General features: G+C 36.6%; 2 protein-coding genes across 4 annotated transcripts in view; one reads left to right on the top strand and one right to left on the bottom strand.

Annotated features, from left to right (window-relative positions):
- The window catches only part of HMGN5 (high mobility group nucleosome binding domain 5), a 53,997-nt gene extending 36,944 nt beyond the window's left edge, over positions 1-17,053 (bottom strand). Inside the window, exons 1-2 of one of the 3 annotated variants that reach the window (XM_079123058.1) lie at positions 16,889-17,050; positions 7,159-7,319 (exon numbers count right to left, since the gene is read on the bottom strand). The gene's annotated coding sequence lies outside the window, so the exon portion shown is untranslated. Of the gene's footprint in view, positions 1-7,158; positions 7,320-16,888 lie in introns of all 3 variants that reach the window. The other 2 variants (XM_079123056.1, XM_079123057.1) reach the window with 2 other exon arrangements.
- Positions 17,054-17,173: 120 nt separating this feature from the next.
- The window catches only part of SH3BGRL (SH3 domain binding glutamate rich protein like), a 71,767-nt gene continuing 61,329 nt past the window's right edge, over positions 17,174-27,611 (top strand). The window contains exon 1 of the mRNA XM_079123102.1: positions 17,174-17,431. Within this exon, the coding sequence (XP_078979228.1) occupies positions 17,387-17,431 (45 nt within the window). The 5' untranslated portion in view covers positions 17,174-17,386. The remainder of the gene's footprint in view (positions 17,432-27,611) is intronic.

Raw genomic sequence — 27,611 nt, 5'->3', positions numbered from 1 at the left:
TTCTGGTTGACTTCAATCCTAGTGTTCTATGTTACAACATGCTTCCAAGAAGGTTGATTCTGAGCAACTGAAACAGTGGAAAAATGTATACAGCTGCCACAAGAATAACACATCGTTATTGTGATTCACTGGAAATCTTTTATTTTAATGTCTAATTTCTCTATTATAAGCTCCTTAATTCTCATTTGCTGATTATTAAGTGATAAAATGTACGTTGGAGAATGGAAATCTACTTTTATTTTAACATCTAATTTGTCTATTACAAGCTCAAGTGATACAATGCACTTTGGAGATCCATGTATGAGGAAATTAGATTCTCTAAGTAGATCAACAAGAATGAAATTGCAGCTTTCATCATAGAGAAAATACACATCTTGTGTAAGTAGGAAGGCAAATGAATGGCACTAAAATAACTTCTGAAATGATAATTACAACTTATTTTTTTCTTTCAAATAGAAATTTTTGAATCCTGTCAGGTAGCAGGTCAGTTCTAGTTCTGCATAAGGTTTGAGAGCTAGTGGAAATGAGGACAGAAAAGGTTACATAATTTATTCAGCTTTTTAAAAATTCATTCAGTTTAATGTACATATTGTTGGATGAGAACCAAATAGCATACATTGCTTATATATTTTTATATAAACTGCTTAATAACACATGGAAATAATCATAATTTTTTGAGTTGAAGATATATAACTGCAAAATTAAAACTTTTCAATGACTTCCTTTGTTATCAGAATAAAACACCAAATCTTTAATGTCCCTAGAAAGCCTTGCATGGTTCAACATCTACCTTTTTTTCATTGATTCTTTTTAGTTATACATGACAGTAGAATATATTTTGATAAAATTATACATGCACATTTATATGTTATTCTAATTAGGACCCCATTCTTGTGGATGCACATGATGATGGGATTTGCTAATGTTTTTTATTTTATATATTTACACAGGAAAATCATGTCAGATTCATTCCACTGTCTTTCTTATTCCTATCCCTGCATTCCTTCCCTTCATTCCCCTTTGTCTAATATACTGAACTTGGTTTCTTTCCCCATTCCCTTATTGTGGTTTGGCTTCCCCATATCAACAAAAACATTTCACCTTTGATCTTTTGAGATTGTCTTATTTCACTTAGCATGATAGTCTCCAGAGCCATCCATTTACAAGTAAGTGTCATAAAGTTTTTCTTCTTTATGGCTGAGTAAGAATCCATTGTATATATATATATATATATATATATATATATATACACCACAATTTTCTATCCATTAATCTGTTGAAGGGACCCAGGTTGGCCTCATAACTCAGTTATTGTGAATTGAACTGCTATAAACATTGATTTGGCTGCGTCACTGTAGCATGATGATTTTAAATCCTTTGGATATACAGCATCTGCCTTCCTTTTTGCACCTCATCTCAAGTCACTCCAAGTCTTGATCACTGCACTTCAGAGCCATTGGTTGAGGGTCATTTTATATACTGTACTCAGAATAAGACAAATTTCCAATTTTTAGTTTGTTCTCCTTTAAGAAAATATTTCCAACATAACAATAAGTATATAAAATGAGAACAGGTAAGTATGTCTACAAGAAACTATTTGACGAACCTAAGATTAATGCCATCAAATTCATATTTATCAAAAAAATACTTCTATTAATCACATCTTGATATTCTGGGCTAAGCTAAATGCTTTTGTTGTTTAAATCCTTTGCCTTTTACCAAGTAATGTAAGAAGGCTCCAAATCCAATTTGAAACAGTGACACTGCCCTCCTCTGTCTACTTCTTAAATTTAAGTACATAACAGATGGACAAGAAAAGAGATAGAGAAAAAAATTGAGAGACATAACCAAATCATTGATAGGTGGATCTTGCTTCCATACATTGAGAGTAATGTTGTCAAAAAGACATCTTTGAGACTAGGAAAAATTTAACCTAGTCTATTAGATGGTATTAAGGAATTATTGTCATTTTGGTATGATAATGACATGGTAATCATGTACAGAAACAGCTCCTATTAGTCAGATATGCATACTCAGTAATAAAGGATAAACTGATATGATGTTTACAATTTCCTTTAAAGTACTCCAGTAAAAAGCAAAGGCAGGAATAGATGTAAAGAGATTATTGTAATGTATACTGTACACCCAGAATGAACATTGAATTATAAAACAAAGCTATTAAAGGACAAGGAGAAACACAAATGAAATTCTTCATAGTAGAGGGATAAGAAAAGCCTTTTAACAATGGTTTAAACTTCAAACCAAAGAAGAAAAGTTTGATAATGTTAACTTCTTTTAGACTAATAAAAAATCTGCATGACATAAAAAATGACCACTGTAATTCTTAATGACAAAAAAAAGTAGAAAAATATTTGAAACTAGTATCCTAGACAAAAACTAATGTTTATTTCTTTATAAAGAAATTATAGAAATTGATAAGAAAAAGAAAAGTAAATAATCATGTGATTCTTGATTTTAAGTCTATTGATATGGTGAATTACGTTTATTGATTTCCTGATGTTGAACCAACCTTGCATCCCTGGGATGAAACCCACTTGATCATGGTGCACTATCTTTTTAATATGTTTTTGTATGCGATTTGCTAAAATTTTGTTGAGAATTTTTGCGTCGATGTTCATTAAGGTTATTGCTCTGAAATTTTCTTTCCTCGATGTGTCTCTGTCTGCTTTAGGTATCAGGGTGATATTGGCTTCATAGAATGAGTTTGGGAGGGTTCCCTCCTCTTCTATTTTATGGAATACTTTGAGATGTATTGGAATGAGCTCTTCTTTAAAGGTTTTGTAGAACTCGGCTGAGAACCCATCTGGTCCCGGACTTTTCTTTGTTGGTAGGCTTTTGATGACTTCTTCTATTTCAATACTTGAAATTGGTCTATTTAAATTTTGTATGTCCTCCTCGTTCAGTTTAGGCAACTTATATGTCTCTAGAAACCTGTTGATGTCTTCGAAATTTTCTATTTTGTTGGAGTATAGATTTTCAAAATAGCTTCTAATTATGTTTTGTATTTCAGTCCTGTCTGTAGTGATATTTCTTTGTTCATTACAAATTCTAGTGATTTGGGTTTTCTCTCATCTTCTCTTTGTCAGTGTGGCTAAAGGTTTATCAATTTTGTTTATTTTTTTGAAGAACCAACTATTTATTTTGTCAATTTTTTGTATTGTTTCTTTTGTTTCAATTTCACTGACTTCAGCTCTGAGTTTAACTATTTGCTGTCTCCTACTACTTTTGGTGCTGGTCTGTTCTTCTTTTTCTAGGGCTTTGAGCTGTAGTGTTAGGTCGTTTATTTGTTGAGTTTTACTTCTTTTATTAAATGCGCTCCATGAAATAAATTTCCCTCTAAGTACTGCATTCATAGTGTCCCAGAGATTTTGATATGATGTTTCTTTGTTCTCATTTACCTCTAAGAATTTTTTAATTTCCTTCCTAGTATCTTCTGTTATCCATTCATCATATAATAGCATATTGTTTAATCTCCAGATGTTGGAATAGTTTCTGTGTTTTACTCTTTCATTTATTTCTAACTTCAATCCATTATGATCCGATGGAATAAATGGTAGTGTCTCTATCTTCTTGTATTTGCTAACATTAGCTTTGTGGCATAATATATTGTCTATTTTAGAGAAGGATCTATGTGCTGCTGAGAAGAAAGTGTGTTCGCTCTTGATTGGATGGTATATTCTATAAATGTCCGTTAAATCTAAATTATTGATTGTGTTATTGAGATCTATGGTTTCTTTGTTCAATTTTTGTCTGGAAGATCTGTCCAGTGGTGAGAGAGGCGTGTTAAAATCACCTAATATTATTGTGTTATGGTCTATTTGGTTTCTGAAATTGAGAAGAATTTGTTTGACATACATGGATGAGCCACTGTTTGGGGCATAGATGTTTATGATTGTTATATCTTGCTGATTTGTGCTTCCCTTAAGCAGTATGAAATGACCTTCTTTATCCCTTCTGACTAACTTTGGCTTGAAGTCCACATTGTCTGAAATGAGGATGGATACTCCAGGTTTTTTGCTGAGTCCATGTGCATGGTATGTTTTTCCCCATCCTTTCACCTTTAGTCTATGAGTATCTTTTTCTATGAGGTGAGTCTCTTGTAGGCAACATATTGTTGGATCTTTCTTTTTAATCCAATCTGCCAGTCTATGTCTTTTGATTGATGAATTCAGGCCATTAACATTCAGGGTTATTATTGAGATATGATTTGGTTTCCCGGTCATTTGGTTCATGTTTTAAGTTTTATTTATTTATTTGTTTGACACATCTTGGTTCCTCCTTTATTTGACAATTCCTTTAGGATAATTCCTCCCTTTGCTGATTTGTTTCTTTGTTTTTCATCTCTTCCTCATGGAATATTTTGCTGAGAATGTTCTGTAATGCTGGCTTTCTTTTTGTAAATTCTTTTAGCTTTTGCCTATCATGGAAGGATTTTATTTCATCGTCAAATTTGAAGGTAACTTTTGCTGGGTATAAGATTCTTGGTTGGCATCCATTTTCTTTCAGGGCTTGAAAAATGTTGTTCCAGGCCCTTCTAGCTTTTAGGGTCTGGATTGAAAAATCTGCTGAAATCCGTATTGGTTTCCCCCTGAATGTAATTTGGTTCTTTTCTCTCACAGCCTTTAAAATTCTGTCTTTATTTTGTATGTTAGGTATTTTCATTATAATGTGCCTTGGTGTGGGTCTGTTGTAATTTTGTGTATTTGGAGTCCTATAAGCCTCTTGAACTTGATTTTCCATTTCATTCTTCAGATTTGGGAAATTTTCTGATATTATTTCATTGAATAGATTGTTCATTCCTTTGGTTTATTTCTCTAAGCCTTCCTCAATCCCAATAATTCTTAAATTTGGCGTTTTTTGATATCCCATAGTTCTTGTAGATTCTGTTTATGATTTCTTACCATCTTCTCTGTTTGTTCAACTTTGTTTTCAAGGTTAAATATTTTGTCTTCAATGTCTGAGGTTCTGTCTTCCAGGTGTTCTATCCTACTAGACATGCTTTCTATGGAGTTCTTAATTTGGTTTATTGTTTCCTTCATGTCAAGGATTTCTGTTTGTTTTTTTTTCAATATCTCTAATTCTTTATTGAAATGATCTTTTGCTTCCTGTATTTGCTCTTTTAACTGTCGATTGGTGCGATCATTCAATGCCTGCATTTGCTCTTTCATCTCATCATTCAGTGCGTGCATTTTCTCTTTCATCTCATTGTTTGCTTCCCTGATCATTTTAATTATGTACATTCTGAACTCCTTTTCTGTCATTTCTTCTGCCATGCTGTCATTGGGTTTTATTGATGTAACATCTAGATTTGTTTGCAGCATTTTCTTTCCTTGTTTTCTCATATTGTTCAGGTATCAGTGGACCGCTGAGATATTGCAGATTTCCTCTATTGACTTACAATGTCCCTGAAGATTTCTATATATATCCCCTCTTAGCCTTCAGTAGGCTGAAGTCTTGGAGGAAGTTGATAATGCAGTGCTCCACAAGGAAGCTGCCTCTCTAGGAGTGGTGGCCTTCAGGTGGGGTATATTCCCTGCTAGTGGGCAGAGGTGCCTCCACTTGTTGACCAACGGTAATCCAAAGGGGAACTAGGCTGCGGGCTGAGGCAAGGCCTGTTTGGGCCTGTGTCTCTGTTTTTCCATCCTTGTAGGAAAACCTCACCCAGCAGGGAAGACTCACCCAGTGGGGAGGTCTCGCTGGTCAGTTTCCTCCTAGAGGTTCCCCTCAATTTACAGCTACCACCTGGGCTGGGCTACCTTTCTCTGCAAAGTCCCCAAGGGCCCAGCCCTACCTCCTGGGCCTGGGGGCCTCACCCTTCGCAGATGTATCTCCTTAGGCTGCCCCTCCTCAGAGAATCTGCCCGCAGTCCTGGAACCTTCGCTCCACCCCTAAGCGTGTCTCTGTTCAGCTCTTCCACCCAGAAGTCTCCTAGATCCTGGGACCCTGCTCTGCACCTAATCGCCTGGCTATGCGGCCCCTCCTCTGAGCAGCCACCTGGGGCCCCGTACAATTGCTCTGAGTCCCAGAGACCGGCCACATGCCTCTTCCTCCAGACAGCTGCCCAGTATTCCGGTGCGGTCACTAGGAATCCAAGCAACTCACTGCGTGCCTCCTCCTCCCACCAACCACCCGTAGCCCTGGGCAATCAATCACTCCGAGTCGAAGTGACCCTCCCCGTTCCTCCTCCTTCTCCAGGTAACCCCCCGGGTGTTCAGGAGCAGTCGCTCTGAGTGGCTCTGAATCCATGTGACCCGCTGCACGCGTCCTCTGGGCAACTGCCCGGAGCTCTGGTGCGGCCACTTGAGACCAAGCAACCCACCGCACTTCTCCTCCAGGCAGCCCCCCTGTGTTCAGGAGCGGTCGCTTTAAGTCCAAACAACTCACCACTCGCCTTCTCCTCTGAGCAGCCGCCTGGAGCACTAATGCAGTCACTGTGAGTCCAAACGCCCTGCCGCGCTCCTCCTCTTCCTCCTCCTACTCCTCCAGGCAGGCCCCGGTGTTCAGAAGTGGTCTGAGTCCAAACAGCTCGCCACGCAGCCCCTCCTCTGGCAACCGCCTATAGCTCTGGTGTAGCCACTCCGAATCCAAGCGGCCACGCTCCTCCTCCTCCTCGTCCTCAGGGCAGGCCCCGGGGTTCGGAAGCGTCGCTCTTAGTCCAAACAGCTCGCCGCGGAGCTTCTCCTCCGGCAACCGCCTGTAGCTCTGGTATAGTCACTCCGAATCCAAGCGGCCACGCTCCTCCTCCTCCTCCTCCTCAGGGCAGGCCCCGGTGTTCTGAGTCCGCACAGCTCTCCTTGACGCTCCTCCCCTGGGCAACCGCCGGAGCCCCAGTGGTTGCTCCGAGTCCCAGCGCTGTGCTGAGCGGCCTCCTCTATGAAGCTCCCAGTTGTTCCAGCGGGGGGAGGGGCATCTCGCTGGCAGCTCTACTTCACAAAGTTCCCTGCGTTCCGGGACCACCGCCCCATCCGGGATGCCTCCCCAACGGGAGAGACTCACCCAGCTGCTTTGAGTTGGTCCCAAGTCTCTCAATATCTCCTCTTTTGAATCCTGAGTCCTGGAGCAACATGAAATGCAGCCACCCTCTAGGCCGCCATCTTGAAACCCTCCCGATATTATCTTATTTCAATAATAAATTACCTCTGTTTTTGAAGCTATGTCATCTTAAAGGTAACTTTGTGGTCTCTTTAAGTCTTATTTCCCTTGTTTCTGCAGTATAGTTCTTTGGAGAAGTGATGGTAAGAGATTGCTAAGGTAGGGTCATAAAAACACAGTTTCTGTCTTGTGTACTGGACTCTGAGCTGAAATATGAGAAGAACAAATAACTGAAGCTGCCATATCATGAGAAAGCCTAAGTGACACAGTGAAGCTACATGTGGGCACGCCAGTCAACATTTACAGCTGAGCTTACTGTTTGAAATATCTTGGGACAGACACCAGAAACATGAATAAAGGAGTCTACAGATGTTTTCAACCTCTAGCCATCAGGCTTTGAAGGTTTTCCAGCTGAGGTTGTAGTTAGAGTAGAGACAAGTCAAGTGGTTACCACTGTGCCCTGGCTGAAGTACTGAATCACATAATCTGAAACCCAATAATATTGTTATTTTATGCCACTACGCTTTGTAGTTGTTTGTACACAACAATAGTAAGAGGAATAATTGTTCTGGAGGTGTCACTATAACAAGGAAATTAAAATAAAAGGTATAATGTTGAAAGTGAAAAAAACATAACTTCCATTTTTCATAAGAAACAAAACTGCAAAAATAAAATATAAAAGAATATATAATAAATTATTAGTATTAATGTATTTTTAGAAAAATTTCTGATATAAGGTCACTTTATAAAAATCAATAGTATTTCTATATTAAAGTTTTACATACTAAATTTTAAAAAGGAACTACAAAGGGTATGAACAGCCATGACATTTTATGAAAAAGAATGAAGTATGGGAATTTGATGTATCGGATTTCAAGATATTTAAATTTGTAGTAATTACAATAGTGTGGCAATGGCACACACGTAGATACATAGACAAACAGAACAGAACAGAGACTAGAAAGAGACTTGCACACATATAATCACTTCATTTTGACAGAGAGGGTATTGCAAAGTAGTGAGAAATGGATTTTTCTTTCAATAACAAGTTCTAGAATAATGGAGTCCTATTTGGAAAAAACAAAACAGAACTTGACCCATATTTCAAATCTTACACAGAAATCAATTGTAGATGGATTGCAGATCTCAAAATAAAAAGTACTACAATAAAACTTTTTTAAATGAATATAAATAAAATATCTTCATATCCTCTGGGTCTGGAAAGAATTTTAAACAATTCACAAAAAGCACTAATCATAATGGAAAATATCGATATATTTTACTATCTTGAAATTAAGAACCACATAAAATTATGTCATTAAAAAAAGCATGAAGACCAACTTGAGGCTTGAAGAAGTTATTTGAAGCACATAAAGAGAAAAGGCCTCTCTTAGGAATAGAGATGAAGAAAGACAAACAAATAGAAAAGTATGCAAAAGTTCTGAGCCAATATACTACCAAAGAAAATATTCAAACAGAAATGTGTGTATGTGTGTGTGTGTGTGTGTGTATGAATGAAAAGGTGCACATTGCCTGTACCAATATCTTGAAGTATATCTTCAATATTTTCTTATAGTAGTTTCAGAGTATCAGGCCTGACACTTAGGCTTTTGATCCATTTTGAGTTTACTTTTGTGTTTGGTGAGAGTCAAGTTTCCATCTTCTCTATATACATATCCAGTTTTCTCAGCATTACTTATTGACTACACTATGCATTCTCAAATGCATGTTCCCAGTCCTTTTGTTGAAAATCAGTTGGCTAGGGCTGTGGATGTACCTTAGAGGTAGAGCACTTGCCCAGCATGTGTGAGGTCATGGGTTCAACTCCCAGCACCAAAACAGAAAAAGAAGAAAGAAAGAAACAAAGAAATAGAAGGAAAATTAGTTGGCTAAAGATGCATGCATGGGTATATTTCTGGGATCTCTGTTCTATGTCACCTGGTCGATGTGTCTGTTTATACTGTAATACCAGGCTGTTTTAGTTACTATGGTTGTGATATCAGGAAAGAAATGATTTTTCTATAAGAACCCAAAAAGCACAGAAAACAAAAGTTGACAAATGGGATTACATCAAACTAAAAAGATCTTTACAGCAAAGGAAACCATTAGCAGAATGAAGAGATAAGCTATGGAATGGGAGAAAACATCTGCCAACTGATCATCTGACAGGGGGCTAATATCCAGAATATATAAAGAACTCAAAAAACTTAATAACAAACAGATAAAGTAATCCAATTAAAAATTGATGCAAATAGACACTTCTCAAAAGAAGAAATGCAAGTGGCCAACAAATATATGAAAATAATTCTCACTATAATTAGTCATCAGGAAAATTCACATTAAAATCACAATAAGATAATTATCTTACTGCAGTAAGAATGGTTATTATTTTAAAAATGCTGATGATAATTTGGAGAAAAAGGAACTCTTCTTCAGTATTGATGGTAATATAAATTAGTTCTGCCAATAAAGAGAACAGTATGTATGGAGGTTCATCAAAACTAAAACTAGATCTAACTTATGATACAGTTGTTATGGTCTGGACCTGGAATGTACCCCATAGGCTCATTTGTTAAAGGCTTGGTCCCCAGTGCAGCAATGTTCAAAGGAGGGGCTCTTGGGAAGTGACAGAATCATGAGGGCTCTGACCTCGTCAATGGATTAATGACATTGTGGTGGTGGGAACTAGAGAAGGTGGGGTCTAGTTGTAGGAAGTAGGTGACAAGGGGGCCTAGAAGGGTATATTCTATCCCGGACTCTTTCTTCCTCTCTCACTACTTCCAAGCTGTGAGGAAGTGAGCAGCTTTCTTCCACTATGCCTTTCTGTCATTATGTTCTGCCTCATTTCAGAACCCAAGCAATGGAACCAGCTGACGTGACCTGAAACTTCTGAAATCTTGAGTCAAAATAGATCACATCTTCCTTCCTTTAAGTTGTTTGTCTCATGCATTTTGTCACAGTGACAAAAACCTAATAAGTATCTCCTACTTGTTAGTATATAAGCAAAGAAAATGAAATCAGCATACCAAAGATATTTCTGCATGCCCATGTTTGTTGCTGCACTATTCACAATAGCTAAGATATGGAATCAGACTAGGTGCCCATTAATGGATGAATGGATTAAAAACATGGTATTTATACACAGTAGGATATTTTTCAACTATAAAGATGAATGGAATCTTGTAATTTGCAGCAAAATGTATGAGACTACTAATCATTAAGTTCAATAAATCATATACAGAAAGAAAAGTACCACGTGTTTTCTTTCATATGTGAAAGGTAAAAAAGTCAACTTGGAAGTAGAACAGGGATTACTGGAGATTGGGAAAGTTGTTGGGGGGAGGGTGTGAAAATGATGTTTGAATTTGGTCAGTGTATGCTATATACATGTATGGGAATATCATACTGAAACCCCATCGATAGGAACAACCAATACTTGTTAACAAAAGGTATACAGTGTGTTAATGATCAGGGAAATGTAAAATAAAATCATGAAGAAATACAACTCCAGGGCTGGGGAGATAGCTCAGTTGGTAGAGTGCTTGCCTTGCATGCACAAGACCTTGGGTTCGATCCCCAGCACCGAAAAAAAAAAAAAAAAAAAAAAAAAAAAAAAACAACTCCACACCAAATGGGGTTCTAAAAGAGGAGCGCAAGACCTAGAGAGAGAATCCCACACATGATGCTAGTCACACTATATTTCTGGAGACCACCCCTTTTAAAAGAGGGAAAAGGAAAAACTGAAACATATTTAGAAGAAAGATCTCTAAGATATAATAAAGAAATTGGAAATTTTAAATTGGAGTCCAGAAGTTTCCCATACAAATAAAGAGATAAGTTACAACTGGGAATTAATAGTATCAAAGAGACATAAAAGGAAATAGATCTCAGTTTAACATCAGGAAAATCTTTTCACATATTTAGATCTGATAAAAAATGGAGTGGGAATGCCCTAGGAATTGTGAGTTCAGTGTAACTGGAGGTATTCATAGGTATTTAACTTTAAATTTTTTTTTAGTTTATTTATTTTATTTATCTTTATGTGGTGCTGAGGATTGAACTTAGTGTCTCACATGTGCTTGGTGAGCGCTCTACCACTGAGCCACAACCCCAGCATGGTATTAAACTTTTGGATGGGAAAGTAAATGGTTAGATGGAATGACCTTTTAGGTACATTTTGGTTTATCCTGTGTGTGTGTGTGTGTGTGTGTGTGTGTGTGTGTGTCTTTTTGTGTGTATTTGAGAAAGAGGTCTAAAAACAAGCCTGAGAAGAAATACACCCAAGAAATTGTCTTTCACCATAGCCCTATTTCATCTTTTCCTAATGAGAACTGAATTGACTCACTGCTCTTCTGTAATCAGTGATACCTAATGAAAGAAGAGCGGGTCAGTGGCCCTTACTCTAATTATCAGAAGATTTTAGAAATAGTCGTTGTTCCCTGAGATATTTTATTGTAACTTCTCAGGGATAATGCATGAAATTACATTTTCTTCCTTTGCTGGAATTCGGTACAGAGCTGTTAAAAATACTGTCTTGCTTTTCCCAGAACAAGCACATTTATTTTCCATAGGTGATTTGCACCATCTAGTGGCCTTAACAATGAACACAGAGCTTTGGATCTGATCAGAACTCTAAACACCATACTTTCAAGATATCTTCTGGCACAAGTCCTAAAGTTGCTTCTTTCTGATGCACATCACCAGATAGCAGGTGACAGAGACAGGGTGAGAACTATTAAGCATGAGTCTCTGGTATTTAGTTTACACTAGCCCCACCTCAATGACTTTCTGCTGACCCTTGCGATGAACAACAAGAAGGTTTCAAAATACAGTATATTTTGAGTATTTAGATATTTATATGTTAATGTGTTGCGTGTTATATTCCTTGTCTCCAACCTGTCAGAGGAAGAAGAAAGGTGGGCACCAGGGTATCACTCACTGACACTGTTGGTGGTTCATCCAACAATCAAGGTTCTTTGAAGAGGATCAAGACTCCAGGCATTCTTGTTTGGAACGACCACTCCACAGTGTATTTATATAATAAGATGCAAATGTGTTCACAATCTTACTTAAATATAAATATTAAGTCATTAACATCTATTAACATTGTTAACATTTTTATAACTTTGTTTTTAACTTTAAAATTATTTGGCCACAAGCAATTCATTTAAATAATGCTTGACAGTGATTTCTCTGTAGCCATTATGAATACCTGGGAATACTGCTGATGTGGAAAAAAAATTTAAGTTTTAAATCTAAATTGTTTTCAGATGAAATGAAATGTTTTTGAATACTAAATTTAGTATCTTATGAAGTTGACATGGTAATGTTTGGTAGATATTTTGTTAAAAAATTCTTAATTGTAATTTTGTAGTCTTTTTGTATTGTGGGATAAATAAAATTTTACTTTTTCATATATTTAAGCATAGGTAAATTTCTGCCTCTGCCAATGGTGGACTAGATGATTTGGAAGAATTCTCTCACTAAAGGCAATTTAAAATGTTAGAAGATACTTTACAGGCCCTACTTTAAAGTATCAAAGACATAAACAAGGAAGTAAGGGATTATCACGAGCAAGAAAATACAGCTTCTTTTGGCAAGGGGAATGATATGAATGACGTGGTGACTTCTAACCCTGAGTAGGGTGGAAGAACATAAACAGTCTCTACTTGAGAAGAGAAAGTGCTGTCCTGAAGAAAGTATTATCAGTTAAGGCAATGAGGTGGAAAGAACATTCAGAAAAAGTACTGGAAATAAAATTACTTTTTCCATAGTGAAGTGGAAACTCTAGTGGGTACAATGAAAAGGTTTGGAAGGAGAGAAGGATAGAAATTGAAATATGAGGTAGAATTTCTCAGTGGTAGGTATCTACTAGTTCTTATCCTGTGCCATCCATATGACTCATATCTACCAGAGAATATTGGTCTACTATATGGAGTCCCTCCACATGAGAGAGTCTCAATTCTGTTGTTTTTATATTCTATCTGTTCACTTATGCCTATGGCATACATCCCAATTCTACCACTGTATGTCCAGCTCTCTTAAGTTATCTTATACCCTGATATCAGCAATCCTTCCAACAATCCAGGACATGGAAACAAAATGTGCATATTTGAAACTGTTGTGTTCATGTTGACAACCATTACCAACATGCATACCTGGTCCATCAAGGAAGCTGTGGGACAGGGGAATACTACCTCCCACCTCAAAATTTCAGAATGCTGGGAATTTTACATCTGGAAAATCAAAAGTTCGGGGAGAACTGCCCTCAAACTATTCTCTTCAACCACAGCCATAAGGCCTCAACTCAATCCTTCACAACCCAGTTCTTGAGGTTTGGGTAACATCAACTCATTCTTCAATGAAAGCCACATTCTTCTTCCTCTCTAGACAAGGGCAATAGTGGGCTCAAATTATAGTGTTGTAATAGTAGACTGCAGTGTTTCTACAGTTTTCCAGAAATTCCACAGCAAGGAATGTATTTCTAAGAAATTATTAGAGGTGTGGGCAAAACATTATTGATATGTACTACAGCATTTCTACAATGTAAAACAATTAAAAGCAAGTAATATGCTCAGCAATAGAGAACTGTTTACATAACTTTTGGTACATTTAAAAAATGGAATAATTAAGGCTGTTCAAAATCATGCTTAGAATCATATTTTCTGACATAGGAAAATTCTTAAAATATATTTTCTAAGTAAAAAAAGTTATTTACAAAATCTTTTCATAATAAATAAAAATTTAAAATCTATCCACTTTCTCCTTCTGTGTCCCATCCTCAAAACCCCTTTCCACACCTTCATTTAAATATCTCTGACTAGATCAGGAAGGGCTTACAGCAATATATTAACAGTGGTTATCTTCAGAAACTGGGGTAATGAGTTATTTTTTCAAGAACTGTAATCTCACTGTATTGCTCAGGCTGGTCCTGAACTCCTAGATTCAAGCCATTTTCCTGTTTCAGCCTCCAGATTAGCTGGAACTACAGGCACATGCCATCATGGTGGGCTTGGGTAATTAAAATAATCAGTGCATACTAGCTTTGCATATAGCATGCATTTATTTTAATATGCTAGAAACTATTAGTATTTTATTAATAAATACATTTTCTATGGTAATAAGTCACAAATGTTGTCTGAAGTCCTTTTGAACCATTCTACTTTTGATTTGTGGGGCATTATTGTATGAAAAATTTAAATGAAGCAGAAATGACCATTCCAGAATATCCATTCTAGGGATGGTTGAAGTGGTCTAATGCTACCTATAATTGTTACTGGAAGTTCAGTCCTTGTTCTTGATGCCAATCCAATAACGAAGACCCGGTTTTGAGAAAAAGGAAAAAGGTTTATTGCTTTGCTAGCAAAGGGGAATCACAGGGGACTGTAGTCCCAGTGGCTGTGGTTCTGCCAATCAGGGAAAACAGAAGGCTTTTAATTAAAGAAGCTCTTCAAAGGCTACATTCCAGGTGTGCCCTGACAGGGGAGTCCCAGGTGCGCTCTGATAGTATGTTGGAATTCACTTGTTAGTTTGGGAGATAGTCAATTCCTAGACTTTCTTGTGACATCTCCTCCCAGTAATGGGTGTGTGCTCAAGGACAGATAACTCAAGGCAATCTTATTCTTTGCCCCCAGGTTAGGGAGCAGGAGTGGGAGAAGAGGAAAAGAAAAACAGCAGCCAGGGTTATATTCAAAATGTGAAGTGGACCACTGTTACGTAATGTCAATGTTTAGGATAGACATATTTGTAAAGTTCCCTTCAACAAAATGCATTCCAAGTCCTGTTAACAAGGACCAGCAGACTTCATTTATAAATCAATTTATTGGGGACAATTATCTTAGATTAATACACCTTTATTTAAAAGAAATAAATTCATGCTGGGTATGGTGGTGCACGCTTGAATTCCCAGCAATTTGGGAGGCTGAAGCAGGAGAATCACAAGTTCAAAGCCATCCTCAGCAATATAGTGAGGCCCTAAGCAACCTAACAAAACCTTAAAATAAAAAATAAAATAAAAAAATAAAAATGGCTGGGCATGTGGCTCGGTGGTTGAGTGCCCCTGGGTTCAGTCCCCCATTTAAAAAAAAAATGGAAAAAAGAGACAGAAATCATCTTCCCATTCCTCAATGCTCCGGGTAAGCCTCACCAGACTCCCTGCTACTCCTGTCATTCGGTTCTCTGAGGATGATTTCTCTCGTAGTTTGTAGATTAATAGAAGGGGTCTTCTTCTTTTTTTTTTTTTTCTTTATTTTTGTCAGCTCTAAAAGAAACTACAGGTCAAAAGAGTGTGCATGTGGTCCACTAAAGGGAGGGAGGTTGTACTATGGTTTGCATAAGACAAATTATGTCCATTTTGTCAAATCAAAATCAAAAGGAAGATTTTCCTGTCTTGTGGGCTAGGAAGCACAATAGGACTAGCCCTGTTGCTGGCAATGAGGGTGGTTATATCACCTCGACTTCACTGATTATAAAGATTTTGAATCGTGTCTGGAAAAGGTTGAGTTGGGTAGGTGGAGAGGTCAGAAAAGGGCATGAGGGGGAGGGTATGAGAAGATGAAGGAGATGAAGGACAGAAAGAGCAAGTGCATGAAAGTGGAAATGAGTATGATGATTGCACTAAGACGTCAACAATAATTATATAAGAAAGTACATTTGAGGGAGCAATGGGTAAGATTGTGTGAATAGTATAGTGTCAAATTATAATGGGGGCTCTTTATAAATACAATTTAGATTTTGTTATTCAGTGGAGAGCTATATTAAGTATTCCAACATACATTGTTTTCAGAGATATATAAAAGTTGTATTTTAGGAAGGAAACCTGCTAAAATGTTTTGAGTACTTTTCCTGTTCCAGGTAGTGTGTGACAATGATGCATAAGAGGGTGGTCTTTGGAGTTTGGTAGAACTGAGTTGGAGTCCTGACTCTGGAAAAGTAACTTGTTTTTCTGAATTTCAGTTTCTTAACTCTAAAATTGATAAAATAGTACCTATCTCTCAAGGTTTTGATATGGATCGATGGAAACATTAATTTGGAATTCATATTTGAAGTAGTTTGGAGAGGGGAGAAAATGTGGGAAGGGAACAATTAGGAAGCTACTGCAATTTTTGAGCCTGGGAAAAGGTTGTATACCACTAGAATGGAAAGGAAGGAAAATTTGCAAAGAAAAAGTAAAAAAAAAAATTAGGACATGTGACAGTTTCCTCTCTCCACTGTAATTCATCATGCACATTTCTTTGTTCATTTGACATAATCTGGGATTTCAAAACTACATTTTGAAGTGTATGGTCCCTCCTTGGATGTTGCTCATTTCCCTGGAGATACAAATAACCATCTCTTCTCACTATTTCAACATCTCCAGCAATATATGCTTCCAACTCTTTTTTATCAATCAGTTAAAAAGTAAAACAGAACACTTTCTTACACATTATTTTCTTCTCTTCTCTCTCTCTCTTTTAAAATTTTGCAATTTCATCCTTTGTTTTGGGGTTTGCCAAACAGGCCCCCAGCAAATTCCTACACGCTTCCCGATTTTAACAAAACACAAAACTGAAAAAGGAAAGCAATCCTGCTTTTCCGGAGCTTAGGAAAACCTTTAACTTCTCTTTAACCCTCTGTGGACATCGTCTCAGTACTTCAGTGCCCAATACCTGCAACTAGCTAACATCAAAAAATCCAATACATGATAGAAATCTTAAAATAAACAAACCTTTGAGAATATGGATTTTCTTACTAATGTCTGGATTCAACACAGTTTACTTTCTCAATGAAGATCTACCTTCTGATTTGCGTACATTTCTGAGCAGGAAGTTACACGCGTAAAACTTTTAATCTCTACAGGAAAAAGTCCTTCATTATGATGGAATTCAATTCAAGTGATCCCTTTTTCTGTTCCTTTTTCTTTCTCCTTCTCCTCCCCCCTCTACGCGGAGAGGGAATAAGAATTAAAAAAAGAAAAAAAAAAAAAAACAAAAAACCACCAACAACAATGGTTTCAACAGATCTCGCGGTGCTATTCGAGATTCCCTATTTAAAAAAAAAATTAGAAATGATGTAAACGACGCGTGCCTTCCGGGGTTTGGGGCAGGGACTGCCGCGCTCTGAGCCCATTGAAAGCAGCTAAGGGTGGAGGCGGGGCTCTGTCGAATTCCCCTTCTACCTTCCCCCACCCGCCTCTTCCAACCTCGGTTTGGCCCCTTGCTGGATTTCAGCCTTTGCTGCAGCTGCTCCGCAGCTCTTTCCAGGACCCAAACAACCTCCAGCGACTGTTCCCAGGATGGTGATTCGTGTATACATTGCATCTTCTTCTGGCTCTACCGCGGTAAGGAGAGTGGGGAACCCACCTTTCTTGTTTTGTTACACACTAGTCCTCTTCTGCCCAGAACCGTTAAATTGCAGAAGTTCCTCTGGCAGCTTCTCCTTTGGAAGACACACGCATCCCCCACCTCACCCCCCTTCTTCCCTTTTCCTTTGTTGCATCGACTTCATTTTTTACTTGGAGTTTAGCTTTTTGTTTGCGTTTATGACGTTGGGGCCACATTTCTCCTCTGAAGGAAAAAGGAAGATACCGAGTTTGGGCAGATGGGAGATGGTGGTACTGGGTCTTTAGGGTTAGGCGAAGAAGTCAAGTAAAATCACACACTGGTGAGTTTCAGGCGTGAGATATTTGACAAATATGCTACTAAGACAAGAGTAGGACTGCAGATTTGTAAAGGATGAGGGTACACATGCTGTTAATGGGGATTGAATGGAGGCCTGTCGAGACATTGGGATTATTTTGAGAGCGAGAACCCTATGTTAATAGAGTTAAAAGTATGTAAGAGAAGGTGTTTAACTTCAGTTTAACGCCTGTTTAGAACTAGACAAAATGAGGGAGGAAGTTAGGGACAAAAATATAAAGTTGTTTATTTTTAACAATGTTGTGGCATAGAGCATGGGGTTGGGCTCTTTGCCTCATGAATTTGAGGAATAAAATCCATGGACACAAAGGTGAGAGCTAAGTAACAGGATTTAGTAGAGTAATAGCAGAGTTCACAAAGAGAGAGGGGTCCCAAAAATGGAATACTGAAGAGTGGCTATTTTCTAGGGCTTTTTATAGGTTTAAGAAAGTCTGCCCCCTACCCAATCCTGGGTAAAGCATTCAGTGTCCACGAGGTATTCATGCAGCCTTTAGTCCAATCAAAACATCAATCAGGCATTTTTCCTTCTTTGGAGAGGCATGGACCCCAGTCAAGTAGGTCCTGCTTTAAAACTAGCTTTTTTGTAAGTTTCTTAGCAAATATCTGCAGGTGCTATTTGTGCTGTACTGCCCAGGAAGTTATCCAGGGGCCCATCTCCCTATCCTCCCAGACTATCTCTTCCTCCCAAACTTCAATGTGACATGGAACATGACCCCCTCTTCTATATTGTTTCTTATTTTGACTTTTTTTTTCTTTCAAAAGATTTTACTTCTAACATTTCACAACTACTTTAAATATATTTAGAACTGGAAATGAAACTAACAGTGGCTTCTTCTGAAGTTGCAGGCTGATTTTCTGTCTTTCAGATGATAGGACATTTCTCCCAAATCCATTTGCTAATTATTTAGAATAACAACTTTCAGTAGTTCTGGGAAGAACAGTCTAAAATGAGGTGAAAGCTGAGTTTTTTTTTTTCCATGTTAAATGAAAGTCTATCTTTAAAACTCAAGAGAAAAGCCAAAAGTGGGAAGAGCAGATGTGTGGATTCTGAATGTAGGAGGTAGAAAACCTCTCCTTCTCCTTGAACTTTAGAGTAACGGATGGATTCTGAGTTGTGATTGTTTGATTTTGTTTTGTATACATTAATATCTAAGGGAGGTGGAATTAAACCACAGGATATGTGAAATCCAAGAACCTTGAACTTTGTCTTTTCAGGCCACCATGTGTAGGTGTGTTTAGACAGTTTTGAAATATCAGAAAACTTAATCATATTTTTTGAGCAAGGTTCAGGTGAAAAAAAGACAATTTTATATTTCCTTTGGACCCCATTTTATAAGCCTCTTGCCTTACTATTTTCTATATACTGATATTTCAAAGTAAAATTTGAGTTGCTCAGAGTCTCAATGTAATAGAATAATTAGACCAGCTTAATGCCTTTAGTTAAACCCCTAATTAGATTGAGCAGATCAGGCAGTTAGTTTGGGGTCATCCATTTTCAACACTGCTGTTTGTTCTTTGCTTTCTCTCTCTTCTACCCCTCCCTCAGAAGTAGATTCAGGAAGAAACTGTTTTCAAAATTTCCATTCAAATCGGAACAACTGCACCTCTTTCTTTCTTAAGTCTTAAATGTCTGAGAGTCTTAGAAGTGACTGACACTTAAATTTCCTTTATTGGACCCCTTTGTAGAAGAGTATGCAAAAGGCAGTTTATGCTGTTTGTGTTTAGTTCTTTTCTCATGGATAATTAAATATTTGTCCATTTTGCTTTTATTACTGTTAATATGAGCCTGTTATCAAAATTATACTGCCAAAATAATCTTTGCTTTATTATAATCTTATAGTACTTTCAAATTATACTAAAACATTACAAAGTAAGTACACTTAAACATAAACAGGGTGGTGATGATTTACTTTAGAAAGAGATTCCTCAGTTTGAAATACTGAAGTTTTCTTTAAGATTGAGGCAATGTTGTTTTTTAACAAATGACTTAGAAAATTTGGGGCAAACATCCTGATGGAACCCAATAACTGCATAAAGTGAGAAACTCCTATAAGTGACTGAGTGTAGTTGTTTGAAGAACATTTAAATGTCTTTTAGTTTTGGATTGTTAATATCTGGTCTTTCTAACTCTTTCTACTGGATGTCATAAAAATAAGCAATATTACATCTTTTATTGGGCAGGGGTGGATCTGGATCTGTGGTCATTGACAAAACAATCCTAACTTAATTTGAATTGTAGCCCAAGCCTTCCTGTACCTCATAGCCCAATATGAAAAATAGAAAAAATTTTCAAACGTGTACCTAATTCTGCCCCAGTAGAGAGCATTAGCACTTATCAGAAGTTTAGAAGTGAATGTAAGTACATTGGTCTTTGCGATGAATTCTTGATAGATAATAACTAGCCAGTTGGAACACTTGTGTGTTGGGCATATATTGTATTTTCTTGAGAGTAGTCTTATGATTATTCCTGTTTTTCAAAGAAGGAAATGCAGGTTTAATGTTAAACAACTTACTCAACATCATATAACTTATAAGTCACAAAGATTGAATCAAATGCAAGCTGTTTGAATCCAAAGAGCATGTGCTTACACAACAGAAATATATCCTCACAGTAATATGTGGCAAGTAGTAGGCATGAGGAGATAAATGTGAGCATAAGAAGTAAGGGAAGGAGGAAGTCCAATAGGTAAAGAGTGGCCTAGGTCTGTCCGTCCATACAGGGAAATAGTAAAATGGGGAGCTAGTGTAGAGGAGGAAGAGTGTGTCTAAAGGTGAATGTCAGTAAGTGGGGGTGGGGGAGGTAGATAGCTGTTCACTCAAAGCCAGGAAGCTAGAGAAGACATGAAAGCTCAGGCACAATCAGATTGAAAGTTCTAATCTTCTGTGGCTAATCTATAAACTGGTGTTTTATAGTTTAGATGTGAAAATTCAGTCCTTAATAGTATCTCTTGATGGAAAACATTTAGCAGGAATGTAGCTTTCAAGTTGTTTGTCCATATTAAATGATTTCTGCCCATTCTGAATTATTTGACCTTCTGTAACACAGTGGAAATATATGTCCCAATTTGTATTTTGGGATTTTAATAACTTGTAATTTCATACTTATGGGGAAAGGAATAGAAAGCCCAATGCCTATAGGACTTAATAAACTGTGGTAACTTTTAATTAAAACCAATACTGACCTTTGGTTAGAATTAAAGTGATGATGTATTGAAGAATTTTAATTGGCCTTGGAGTTTTTTTCTCCCATCCTTCTTTTACCCCAATGCATAATGATCTCTGATTTATGTCTATGCTTTCTATGTGTGCCTTGGTATGGAAATTTTAAGATTGTGGTAGATAGATCATTTCAGAGGATTTTATTTATAGAGTAGCTTGTAAAATGATCTATTTTGTAACTTATAATACAAAATCTGGCTGTAGCTTAATAATGTATATATTACATTAAACAAATAATTTTCTTCTATGATGATACTCTGTGGACAAATTATAAAAAACAAGTGAATAAAATGAACACAATCATAGAATCATGAGTCACTAATCACATTGTTTTCTTCATTCCAGTAATATGGATATAAAAGAGGAATCCAAGGTTTTTCATTATGTGATTCTCAAGAGATTGTGTTTCAGGTGACATAATGTTTTCTTGCTCTGTCCATTTTTATAAATTGAACAGTGATTTCATGTGTGCTTTGGTCTTTGTTATATCTGCCAAGCTTTGTTTGAATGCTGTGTAAAGGTATTCACAAATTACTAAGTAGACCAAAATAAGAAATGTTTCACCAAATGAGTAGAAAAGGTTTTAGAATACCTCAGACAGTGGAGAATGATAGCTTCCACATGGCATGCAGAGTCTGAAGATGAGTACCTTCAGTTTGGTGCCCATTGTTTGATGACTGAATTCCTAAATTTCACAGTAACAATGGCAGAACCTTTGAAATAATGTAACCCAATTTGAAGAGGCTTGGGAAATACTGGTATCAGTCATGGTGATTATTGGGCATTGAAAAAAATGTTAAAAGTCAAATGACTCTGGGGAAAAATGTATTGTAGAAGTATACTAAAAATTTCCTAATATGGTAGCAGAGAAGGGTAAAGTAGATTCATCTCTAGCACATAGATTAGTTACTTTGTCGATGAAGGCTTATGATCAATAAACCTTAGGGTGAACCCTCCCCCTAAGTTGGCCTGGGGAAAAGTAAAGCTCAGGCACAATCAGATTGAAAGTTCTAATCTCCTGTGGCTAATCTCTAATATCTTTTCTAAAATATGTATTACACAATCAGCTATGTATCTGTAGGAATATTTTATGCTTTAACAGATTTATGATAGGTGCATTATGTATTCCATTTCTTACTGATAAATAGATTTAAGAGAGAATCTGTTAGTAACTATATGACCATCTGTTTGCTTTCAGTTCTACTTTGCTATCCATCAAGAGGTCTTTTAAATCAGGAACTTAATTATTTACTCTAATCCAGACCAAGATTTTAAAAAGTACTTTTAGAGAGAAGGAGTAGCTCATTTATGATGACTGTTTATTAATATGAGAGACAAAGCTGACATTTTACAATTGGCCACCAAGGAAGAATTTTAAACAAGTGAATTGTTTTCTATCCCAGTGCTTCATACGTTGGATATATTAGTTTGAGTTTTGCAGGTTGCCAGAACACCAGGCAGAAATTCAAAATTAAGTTTAAAAATATGACAAATTCAGACTACATGTTTAAAGGATTCATTGCTGCTAGGTTTGTTGTTATTGTTGTTGCACTACTCTTTCATTAGCATGGCTAATCAAGGTTTGATTGTAGTCATAGTAAAGGCTAATACTTGTTCATGCCTCACTATATCAGGCACCATGCCAACTTCTTCATATACATTATCTCATTTAATTTAATTCTCAATAAACCTCTTAGGTAAGTTCTAATATTATATCTATTTTATGTAATTGGAGGAGTTATCTTTGAGAATCAGAAGAAATGTTAGATATGATGTTTACGATCAAAGAGCCAAAAATGGCAGAACTGGGACTACAATCCAGGTTGTTCTGACTGTGAAACTTTTATGACTTTCATTTGCTTCTCTGAAAAGTGTCTTTCTGTGACTATACACCAACATGATTTAAAGAAAGCTTTTTATGGTTCTGTAAATCTTCTAAATTAGAATGTGGTACTGCTGTAACTTATAAACGATGGTTTTGGACTCTAGTCTTTGTGATTTGTTTCTTTTACTTAGTCCTTCCTGGAAATTACACCCTATTAAAGAGTCGAGGTGGAGTCAAACACTTCTGCTTGGGGGATTTCCAACAATGAGTCAAGACAAATAGAACTTTACCTTTTAAACACCAAAGAATATTCATCCTGGTTAACAGTTACTACATGGTAAAATTTTGTCTATTTTGTCACCACCTCTCACAGTTGTTTCATCATAAGGCTGGCATATTTCTCAAAGTTAAAATTTTAATAGTAAAGGGTGGGAATATAGCTCAGTGGTAAAGTGCTTGACTGGCATGCATGAGGCCTTGCAATCTCAAGAAAACAAGTTATAACAGTAAATACATATTTAATAGTAGTAGTATAGTATTGGAAACCATTTTTTCCAGTATGATACATGAATACACAAATGCTGATTTAGAAGGAATACAAGGATAGAAAATTAATTATTAAAAATATGATAAACTATCTCACTTTAATTTCTCATGGCAATGGTTTGCCAGCTTTAGTTGATAATAATTTTAAGAGCTATCATTCTTGGAGTACTTAGCAGTGCTATCCACATATTTTACCATTTAATTTCTATGACAATTTAGTGAAGTCAGCACACTTACTATCCCTTTTTAGTAAGAGTAAACAGGCTAAGAGGGGTGAAAAGGTCACAAAGTTAGCGAAGCACCTTCCTCGAAATTTGTCTTAATTCTGCAACTCATGATCTTAACCCCTATGCTTGCATACCTATTTATTTGATATTTACTGATTACCCACTTTGAATTTGGCTGTGAAACTAATTTGTAAGTAATTGCAATACTGCCTTTATGACAAACTTGGAAAATCATGAAAAATATTTCTTTTATAGTTAGTTTCAGTCATATCAAGGATAATTCTGGTGGTCTGTTACATCAAGTACAGAACTTAGAATTCTTTGGTGCAGAAAATCAAAGTTATGATAGTTCAGTATATATTATTAGTTAGAATGCAGAACATGTACCTTTATCCCAATATACTTGATCCTGTAAGGTAATCTAACAAAAAGTAGGTAAGAGTTGTTTTTAGAAGGGATTTTAAGCTAGAGCATATACCTTTAAGGAGGAGGTAAATATTATTGGTTCTTGCCTGTGAGATTTGAGTAGGTCACTAAAAGCTTTACTTGCATTTCTTCATTCTCATAAGCCAAATATAAATGACAGTGTTTTAGTCAACTTTTTTGCTGTTGTGACCAAAAGACCTGACAAGAACAGTTTCAGGAGGAAAAGTTTATTTGGGGGCTCAGGTTTTCAGATGTCTTCCATCCTAGATAGCAGACTCCATTCCTTGGGGACTGAGTTGAGGCAAGACATCATGGCAGAAGTGTGTAGCAGAGGAAAGCAGCTGGGGACATGACATCAGGAATCAGAGAGAATTAGCTCTGCTCAACCAGGACAAAATATGTATGCCAAAGGCATGTGCCCAACGACCTACCTCCTCCCACCATATCCTACCTGTCTACAGTTATCACCCAGTTAATCCCTATCAGGGATTGATATACTAATTAAGTTAATGATCTCATAACCCAATTATTTCACTTCTGAAATGTCTTTCTGTGTCTCACACGTTAGCTTTTGGGGGACACCTAATATTTAAACCATGTCAGACAATTTGAATGGTTTAATAGAAGGAAACTTCTACAAATATTGCCACAAAATTCATTACCGAAAATTATGGAACCTGGTAAGTTTTAAAAGGACTAAATATGAAGTGTGACAAGTCTAAGAGGAAGACCAAACATACACCAGACTGAATTCATGTGATATTTTTTAATAGGATGTTGAAAGGCAAAAAATAAAAATATGATGAGGAACCTGGCACAGTGCCACGCTCCTGTAATCCCAGCAGCTCAGAAGGCTGAAGCAGGAGGATAATGAGTTCAAAACCAGCCTCAGCAAAAGCAAGTCATTAAGCAACTCAGTGAGACCCTGTCTCTAAATAAAATACAAAATAGGGCTGGGGATGTGGCACAGTGGTCGAGTGCCCCTGAGTTCAATCCCCAGTACCAAAAAAAATATTATGAGGACACTGTGACAAAGCATTTACTTATTGTCCAGTCTGATTATGATTTGATTTTTAAGCTGAAATTGAAGAGTGAGTTTTGTTTAGCATATTGTTGTATCCACTTAGAAATTGTGTGACTATGATTAAGCTCCATATGGGGATATTAAGAGAGAAGTGTATATCTCACTTGGGATTTAATCTGAGTCTACCAAAAAGTTGAATTTGAGAACTAAGTTCTATCTCCCAGGGGATCCTTAACACTGTCCAAATGTCAGGGACTACTTGGAAGAAGTATCAGCCACATGGCAGGTATACACTTTCAAAAGTCATTCACTCCTAGGTTTCATGAAAACCCAAAGCATCTAACAAAATCTTATCTAAATAATTTATGTCTAGATGTCATAAATCAGTATCTATTAATTCTTTGAAAATCACTTATTTACAGAAATGGATTTGATTTTTTTCCCTTGAATTATATGGTTAGGTGAGGAAGTCTTAGAATTATACTTCGAGGTTAATGAAGAAAAAGCAGAGAAATTATGTAAAAATATTGCCTAGAATAGAGAGAGAGCATCCAAATAGGGGCTATTGGCACAAAAAATGAGATACTACATTGAGAAATAGCTCTAAGAGAAAAAATTCTGGGAGGAAAAAACAGAACCTGACTTCTTGGATTATGAAAACTAAGATTGCTCTGGAAAAAAGATTAGGAGGAAAAGTATTTAGACTCTCTCCCAGTAATTGAGGTAATTGGCTGAATTCTATATGCATATTTGCAAAAAGGACCACAGTTTGATGTAATAAGATTTCTGGAGCCAGGCACTATGATGCACGACTGTAATCCCTGCAGCTCGGGAGACTGAGACAGGAGGATTGAGAGTTCAAAGCCAGACTCAGCAATGGTGAGGCACTAAGCAACTCAGTGAGACCCTGTCTCTAAATAAAATACAAAATAGAACTGGGGATGTGGCTTAGTGGTCGAGTGCCCCTGAGTTCAATACCCAATACAAAAACAAAAGAAGATTTCTTGGGGGCTGGGAATATAGTTCAGTTGGTAGAGTGCTTACCTCACATACAGAAGGCCCTGGGTTCAGTCTTCAGCACCACACACACACACACACACACACACACACACACACACACACAATGATTTCTTGGAAATACTTGAAGTTGGAACGTTAAGAATTAATTGTCCATTTTTTAGTGAAAGCATGTTGCAATTTTTATTTCTTGTGATTAATGGTGACTCATTATCCTTTGTAAAACTTATAATGAAAAGACAAGATTGCATGTTGCAGATTATGACATTGAACATTTTTCTTAAACATTTCTCAAGATACAGAGATTGTTCCTACTACAATAACTGTTTCAAGTCATGTAAGATTTCTGTATTCAACTCGGTGGATTTTTGAGGCCAAGTCAAAGTATTTGCAGTTTTATTTCTGAACTGTTCACCTCATTTATTGATAGGTCTGTCAAAAGTTAAATATACTTTGTAGAGCTCCATTTTAGAATAGAACTGTTTAAAAATTCTAGCAAAAGGAATGAACAATAATTGAATTCTAATTCTTTCTGCTCAGAGTAAAGTGATAATGTAGTGACTTTCTAAATAAGTAAATGTTTTTGATGCATGAGTAGATGGCATATTTAAATTCAAGTGCAAACCAGGGTATACAAGTAGAGATTTGCAGTTGGAAAGGTGTGACTAAGAGTTTGAGAAAGATGATGGCTGGAAAGTAATAAAATATTGGAGTCATTCTCATAGAGTACTTGAAATTATGCAAAAGAATGAGTTCATTTAGAGGGCCTAATTATAGAATGAGATGAGAAAAACACTGAAGACAAGGTCAGGACCTTGGCAAATGTTCACATTTAGAAGGATGTAGAATAAACAGAAGCAGAAGGAAACAGGAAGTTTCATTAAGAAAGATCAGAGTAGTGTCATTTGATGGAAACCAGGTTAGGGAAATTTTCAGAGTGGATGAACATTGTTTGCTAGTGCCATATAGGCATCATGAAAATTGATAAAAAGTCATCAAATTCAAAATAAAGAAATATTGACCTTAGTAACAGAAGTTTTAGTGGTATGGTGAAGACAATAGTCCAGTTGGAAGGGTTCTGAAATTCAGTGCAGAGTGAGGAAGAGGTGAGCATGTGGACTGATTTTTGAGTAGTTTGATGAGAAGAAAGGATAAGGAAGATAATTGTAAAGAATTAAAATGGTATTATTCGAGGGCTGTTAAAAAAGAACAAAACTGGCCTGAGGTTGTAGCTCAGTGGCAGAGCGTGTGCCTCACATGTGCAAGTCCCATGATTCGGTCCTTCTTTTACTATATAGTCAACTGAAAACTAACTCAATAACTAGTGGCTGAAATGTTTAAAAGTTAGTGTTTTGGAAATTATTACAGAAGAACAATATTTATGATAGAAAATAATCAAATGAAATAAAGTTTTATATTATTCTATTTGAGATTTCCAATGAATAACTATTATCAAGACATATTCAAGTATTATCAGAAAGTTTTGTCTTTAAAAGCATAAAAGTCTTTGCTTATTTTCATTACCACATAAATCTGTG

This window comes from Sciurus vulgaris, assembly GCF_902686455.1.
Source record: "Sciurus vulgaris genome assembly, chromosome: X".
In the NCBI taxonomy this organism is placed as follows: domain Eukaryota; kingdom Metazoa; phylum Chordata; class Mammalia; order Rodentia; family Sciuridae; genus Sciurus; species Sciurus vulgaris.
The sequence above is the reverse complement of the archived record's forward strand: the minus strand, read 5'-3'. Positions and strand labels throughout refer to the sequence as shown.